Genomic DNA, 7,085 nt, shown 5'->3' with positions numbered 1-7,085 from the left:
GCGAAGACGTATTAGAGGGACGTCTCCTACCAGATTTCCAAGATCAATCTCTACAAGATACTTAATTGAAAATCCTGATATCAATTTCCATCTCATTACTTTTTTTCTTTTTTTTTTAAATGTGTGTGTGTTGATCTTACTGTGATAGGATGGGCGGCACGAAAAAACGCGGGGGATCCGATTCAAAACTTTGTTAGTTAATTTGCGAATAATTCACAAATTATTCACAAATTTTTGAAGAAAAAATAAAACACGTATCCGTAAATTTCCAAAAAATACAGAAAAAAATATTTTTTTGATTAAAAATAATTATTCCTGAATAATTCAAAAGCCTCGAATAATTAGCCCCCAAAAAAAAAAATGGTTGGGAAGACCGGTTCTTGTCCGAGAGACTGGTTACCGAGAATTGGGTTTTCGGGACTTATCCAAATTTCGGCTAATCTCGCTGAGCTGACGTTCGGAGACCGATCCTTCACCGTCAGGGACCGGTCTCATCAAAGACCCCGCAGCTAGCCTGATGGTCCAGTCCCTCCCCGCTAGGGACAGAAAAAAAAGAAAAAAAACATTCGGTCCGAGTCGTCCTCCACTTTTTTACTGGAAGAGTCAAGCAAGAGCGCCCCCAAAACTCGATCAAAAAGATTTTGCCCTAACTTTCTCACCCCTGCGGCCTGCCACCGACCCCAGCCCCCATCCTTTCCCCTTCCCCTCTTCCCTTCCGGCCGCTTGCCAAACGCCATCGGAAGCCCCCGCGAGGCCACATCGAAGATCGGGTTCTTCACTCTTCAGAAATCAGAATCCTCCTCGTCGCCTCTTCCGCTTCCGCTTCCGCTTCCGCTCTCCAACGATGGATCAGTAATCGGGTGGTTCTTTACAACCCAGGTACGAATCGTCTGAACTTTTATGCTTTAGTTTCTCTCTCTCTTTCCTTTATTTCATCTCCTCTTAATTGCTGACTGTATGGTTTTGAGTAACAAGACCATGACTACAAAATGTAGCATCATTGTGAACATGCATTTATTAAGATTCATTACTTCTTTTTTATCTTTAATCTCTACAGCATACATGAGTGTTCTAAGGTACCATAGATATTCTTTAAAAAGAATAGTCAGCAAATAAGGTTTTAAGACCTCAAAAGGTTGATGTGCCCAGCAGGTTGAGAGTAAGGTTTGAAAGTCACAAGCATGCATTGATTAAAAACCAAGGGAGATCTAGCAAACTTAACAAAGGCTAAAAAACATTGGTGTTAACTGGCAATACTGTGAATTTCCGATGATTTTGGAGAAATTGCAATATGGAGATACAGATTTGAGTTTTCATTCTTCAATAAGAATATACAAACATTGTTGATAAAATGATTACAGAAAAAGAATCTTCAAAACATATCTAAAAAAAGAGAAATCATCTTACATTTATATGTTACTATATATGTACCTCACTATAAAATGAGAAGACCTGAGGAATAAGAGTTTGAAGATGTTTAACTTTAAGATTTCCTGCTCCTAACATTTGTCTTATATTGTGTCAAGCTCCCAAGTGGGATCAGTATAGGGAACCTGTACATTCCTATTAAGTTCTTACTTCTTAGTAAACACTTTTTATTAATCAAGAACTAGAAATCTCATCTTTAAATGATTGGAAATCCTTTTTTCTCACTATTTCTAGGAAATAATAATGCAGTGAAACAAATGCATGCTTGCCATTCAGATATTAACCCTTGATATGTCAAGTTTCTTGAAGAACCTACCAGTCCGTTTATTAGTTAAAAATAATATATACTATATATATATATATATATATATATATAGTGTAGCCAATGGTTAATTAGTTTCGCATTGGATCCGAATTTTCAAAGATAGCGCTTCTGAATGTTACAGCTATTAGAGTGGGTCCCAAGGTCCAAGAGGTTCTGGGTCCAGTTCCTACATCCACCATTTAACTTTTCTGTTAGTGTGCATAGCATGGTTCCCCGCAGCCTCCACCGTCATGCGGCAGCACGCACGCGCTGTTTTCTATGAGATTGTTCTTTTGGGGCACACTGAAAAGCTGAAGAACCCAACTTTAGAAAAAAAGAAAAAAAGAAAAAAGAAAAGAGAAAAGATCAATGAAAAGAGACCCAACTATCTGCCTCAATCCTGTCATTGGATCCACAGATAGCGCATCCATGTAGTTTAGATTCAAATCTGTTCTTGTTTATTGTTCTTATCTGTTTTTGGTCATTTTATGCAAAACCAAATTATTCCAACTTTAGAGTGAGAAATTAGAGGAGGAGAGAGAGAGATAGAGATGTCAAGCTTCTCGGTGCCGGAGGTGTCAGCATCGGAGATCGCGTCCGTGCTCGCGTCAGAGGGCATCGTCTCTCCTTCCCTCAAACCCGACGATCTCGCCTCGCCCTCCCCCGACCTCCTCCTCTCCATCTTCTTCAACTTCTTCGCCTGCATCGACCCTCTCAGGTACGACTAAAACCCTACCACTGAAAACCCTAATCCTCTGAACCCTAACCCTAACCCTAGCAACTTCTTCCTCTTCTTCGTGCTTCATAGTGATGGCGCCGATGACCAGATCGGGTTCGCGGCGTTGAAGCACCTCGACAACCCTGACCACCACGCCGACTCCATTAGGATCCTCAGCCTCTACCGCAAGGCCAAGGACTTCCTCGCCTCCATCCGCTTCCCTGAACTCACCCTCCGTGACCTCCTCAAGCCCGACCCCAGGCGCGCTTCGCAGATCCTCAGCGCCCTCGTCAATTTCCTCTATTACAGGTTCAATGCTCTGCCCTAACCCCATCTGGGTGCTGTGTAGTGAGTGTGATGTTATTAGAAAAAGTACTGCTTAGAGAAGTGCTAGTTTTGGGCTCTACTTAGGTGCTATTTGATTAATGGTTCTGAAAGAAGTATTATGTTTGCTAAGATACCTTATAAAGATTCTTTTTTTAGTAGAAGTAGATGTTGGAGCAGAAGCACCCAAATTGGAGCAAGCTTCTGCTTTTCAACCTCGTAAACTCATTTTTGATTTCTGCTATTGCAAAAGCATTATACTCTTTTATTTACAAAATGATTAAAATTAAAAGCAGAAGCAGGGCCAAAAGGGCGCCAAATTCCTCCCAACGGTTCTCTGCTGTAGGATTAAAAGCACGAGATTAAAGCTTTTGCTTTTGAGTCTCAAAACCACATTTTTGCCTCTTGCTACAGCAGAACTTGTTGACATTTCTTATTGCCAAAGTAGAGTAGGGCGACAGCCAAACATGCCCTAGATCTTTTGGAAAAGGATGCGTGTTTAATGTATACAGAGCGTGTGAATGTTGTGGGGTATTTGGATATTGATTGAAGGATCAGTGTTTGTGTTTGAATTGATTAGAGAGGATAAGCTGGCTATGCTGAAGCCCATTGTGAATGAGTTTCCAAACTCCGAGGAATGGCAGGCCGAGCTTAAAGAAAAGATCGCCGAGGTTTGGCTGCTACTTATACCTCTGTGTTAAGCTGGGCAAGTGATTGAGTAGACATAAAGATGTGGTAATAGATATACCTTGTCCGTGTTTTATTCAGCTTAAGAAGAGGATTATGGAACATGAGGTTTCAGCACAGATGGAGGAGCCGTTAGTTCAGCAAGTGGAGGCAGAGGTTAAGGAGTTGCGTCAGACCATCCAAAACTATAACAAGCAGCAGATGTCATTGAAGGCACGGGCCAAAGAGCTCAAGGAGAAGACAGATGCTGTCAACAACAAGGTAGTGACCTGTTGCTAGAAAAGATTCCGATGTAAATGTTTGTGGCCTATCGTTATGAAGAAGATTTTGTTATGCTTTCAATCATGAAATTTGCCTGTTGTTGCACTTGGCTTTCTTGCAGATATCTCAAGCTGATTTCGAGTTAGTGAAAAATGCCCAAGAAAATTCCAAACTATTGTCTAAAATTGTGCAGTCCCCAGACAAGCTACAGGTGAGATCTCTGAAAATCTTGAGACATGCGTAACTTAGCAGAACCGAATTATTGATTATCAAATGAAATTAACTTAATTGACTTGGTTCGGATGGCGTATTCGGTTTAGATGATTACTGCATACCCTTTCCTGTTACTTAAGTGCCTTCTGTATAGCAATTACAATGGTTGTACTACAAGATCATGATAACATGATCATGGCATCATTCTCACTTGCTTGGGTAGCGTTGTCTTTTTTTTTTTTTGGTTTTGACTTAGATGGCAAATGTGTTGTCAAATTTTCTTTCTTCTCCAGCTGTGCTTTTTATTGAGTTGGCCTCCAGCTGGCTGGGTTTTTCAGCTTAATGAATATAGAGGATTAGTACAATTGCCATGATTTTCTTAAAGTTTTTCAGTATATATATATTTGTTCATGCAACTGATTGCATTTCCTTTATTCATTCATGCCCTAGCTTTTACATCTTAGCTTCTCGTGCTTAATGCAATTTTAATAAAGACCATTAATGGACAAGCAATGCAACGGGTGACTTTTCTGTACTTGAAAGTCAAGTTTGATGAGATGACACCAACGATCTGAGAAGCTTTCTCTGTTATCTTTTGTGGGGTATGTAAAAAGCGAGCCCTTGAGGAGAAGAAAACAACTCGCACTGAGGCTAAGAACTCTGAAAAGTTGGCAATGCAGAGTGTTCAAGAGAAAACTGCCACATTGGAGATGTACTCTAAGGTATGAATGCTTGAATAGTTTTGCTTTTGATACTTAAAATGCAGAAACATGCTTTCTAATGCTTACTAGCAGTGATAAGTTACTACATTGACACCTTTAATGCAGCTTAACTGATGACAGACATCATGTGTACCTTTTGATTGGTCTATGAGATATCCTTTGTCACTAATTAAGTGCATACAGTCACCTTGTTGACTTTTCAGTTATAATTTTGGTTAGCTATTCAATTGTCAAAAGTGTGAACAAGTGAAATTTCAAATGTTGGTCTTTGATTATCCTTTTGTTTTAAATTTATTTATAAAACTGATTGGGCCGCCATTATGAACTTACAATAATTTTCTGTGCATATTTCTAGTTCTCTGGATGCTGAGCCAAGCTATTAATGGTATAATGGCAAAAACAGGGGAATATAGCTTTATATAACATTGCAGTTAAATATCGTTATGCTGGCATTCATGAACAAAACTAAATATCCTTCACTTTTTAGACCGCTATATTGTAACGGTATTCTAAGAATAGTTGATTTGTCTTTTGCACGTTATACCTACTTCAGATGCATTTAGTTGGAATTTCCGTATTTGCTATTAATATTACTTAGCCCATGCTGACAAATACTCTATTTCTTGTAGGCTTATGACAAAATGTCCAAGCACTTGTCAAAGATGCAGGCTATACAAGAACAAGTATGGTAGCTTCATTTGTTTGATATTTTCATATTTTTCTGTTGTTTTGCGAAATTGCTCCTGAAAGTAATCACAACAGTCAGTTGCCAATGTCATGAACTAAATGATATTGGATTCATAGGGACAGCATCCTACCGTCTGTTATGGCCTTGGAAGATGTGCTTTTTACTATAATGGCCGTTTAACAATGCATCTTCTGTTACTGGTATTTGCCAGGTAGTTTCAGCCAAAACTGTGGAGAAGGAAGTGAAGGGCTTGAAAGCTAAGCTCAGTGATGAAAGTGTTTCGATTATGGCCCTCGAAGCAAAACTAGTTGAACAGCAAGGAAAAGGTTCTTATGTATAATGCCATTTGTGGTTGAGAAACATTCTTCTTTTTCGTTGTCTCATATTCTACAAATTCTGTCTATCAGCAAAAGAAGCTGAAGAATTGCTCAAGGCAACTGAGAAAGATAAAGAATTGAGATTATCGGAGGAAGCACAAAAGCTTAACACTCTACGGGCTGAGATGGAGTGGAAGCTGCAGTGTCTTGAGCCTCGGGAAAGGAAAGTTGAAGCCATGGTTGCTAAGGTGAGAATCTTCTGTTCTCTCTTTTGCACAGAAATTACTGCTATCAGTTTGATGCTCATTCTATTTAGGGTAAACTTTTCACCATTAGTCACGAAACTCATCGTGGTGACGCAACTGTAGCCTCATTTTCTACATCAATTGGCCATTCTGCTTAATTCCATTTATTTTCCTAGGAGAGCGATGACATGGCATCAGGTTTAGCTGCCACATCATGTCAATGCCTAGAGATGATGTGGCAAATAAATGAGCTGCTACATGATCACTCCTGGCAAATTAAAACGGAATTTGATAGAGTGAGCAGTTCATATTCTAACCACTTGCCGTGCTTGTTTCTCCACAGGGCGATAGTTTTTGTTCAGAAGCGGATACAGTGAGAGAAGCCGGAAGAGCAAAACAGCAAGAACTGCAAGCCAAAATGGAAGAGATTGTTAATTCGGTATGCTCAATGCAGCAGCTCAAATAATTTTTTCTTTCCACCAAAATGAAGCTTTTTCTGGACATTATAACGAAGGTTAAATCTCCTTTATTTTTTTTCTCTCAAAATTCAGTTTCACAACTATTCCAATGTCGTCAGTCCATTCCTGCAAAGGCTTGAGGAGGTGGAGGGGGAAACTTTACGAAGTGGGGGACCTACAAGCTAAAAGTTTTGCAACTTTGTAAAGTCATTTTGTTTGTGAATGTTTATTATTATGGGCACTCGAAATCAAATGTTGTTTAAGCTCCTATTTTATTTTCAAAGCACCATGGATGGATCTCACTATTTAGATGGAATCTTACTTCTCTGTTGAGATTTGTTGTGTGTGATTTGTGTTATCAAACCAAGTGTTGTCATATCTTTTTATTTATTTATTTATTCACTTGAATGTCACATGTAAAGCAACGATTTGGCGGATTGGATCTATTCGTGTATTGTATATGTAGGCACCGTTTGGTTCGGGAATAAACGAGAATTAGCTATTTCAGAAATAGGTACAAGTGTGGAGATAAGGAAAATAGCGTTTGGGTGAAAATTGGATTGTTTTCGGATAAAAAAAATAGCGTTTGGATAGATAATATAGAATAAGAGAAATAGTGAGTAGTTATATATTCTCCTGATTCCTTGACCCATCGCCGCAGCTCCCACACGGATGGTATCTCTCTCTCTCTCTCTCTCTCTCTCTGCACCGCATATGGAG

The 7,085-nt window shown here is 39.4% G+C and overlaps 1 protein-coding gene across 1 annotated transcript; it reads left to right on the top strand.

The window, feature by feature from the left end:
• Window positions 643-6,741, top strand: LOC109720447 (probable kinetochore protein NUF2). The gene is made up of 12 exons (XM_020247568.1): window positions 643-879; window positions 2,249-2,450; window positions 2,541-2,759; window positions 3,355-3,445; window positions 3,543-3,722; window positions 3,844-3,933; window positions 4,550-4,657; window positions 5,287-5,340; window positions 5,557-5,671; window positions 5,753-5,910; window positions 6,251-6,346; window positions 6,459-6,741. The coding sequence occupies exons 2-12, from the start codon at window positions 2,284-2,286 to the stop codon at window positions 6,549-6,551; spliced, it is 1,371 nt and encodes a 456-aa protein (XP_020103157.1). The 5' UTR covers window positions 643-879; window positions 2,249-2,283; the 3' UTR covers window positions 6,552-6,741.

The sequence above is a fragment of the Ananas comosus genome, linkage group 14 (genome assembly GCF_001540865.1).
Source record: "Ananas comosus cultivar F153 linkage group 14, ASM154086v1, whole genome shotgun sequence".
NCBI classification, from domain to species: Eukaryota; Viridiplantae; Streptophyta; class Magnoliopsida; order Poales; family Bromeliaceae; genus Ananas; species Ananas comosus.
This window is presented reverse-complemented; position numbering and strand designations above follow the sequence as displayed.

Bases quoted from the DNA above. Each gene is read 5' to 3' on its own strand.
- LOC109720447 (XM_020247568.1), top strand. From the start codon at position 2,284: ATGTCAAGCTTCTCGGTGCCGGAGGTGTCAGCATCGGAGATCGCGTCC. The intron at 3,723-3,843 runs GTAGTGACCTGT...GCTTTCTTGCAG, and splicing joins CAGATGCTGTCAACAACAAG to ATATCTCAAGCTGATTTCGA. The intron at 6,347-6,458 runs GTATGCTCAATG...CTCAAAATTCAG, and splicing joins TGGAAGAGATTGTTAATTCG to TTTCACAACTATTCCAATGT.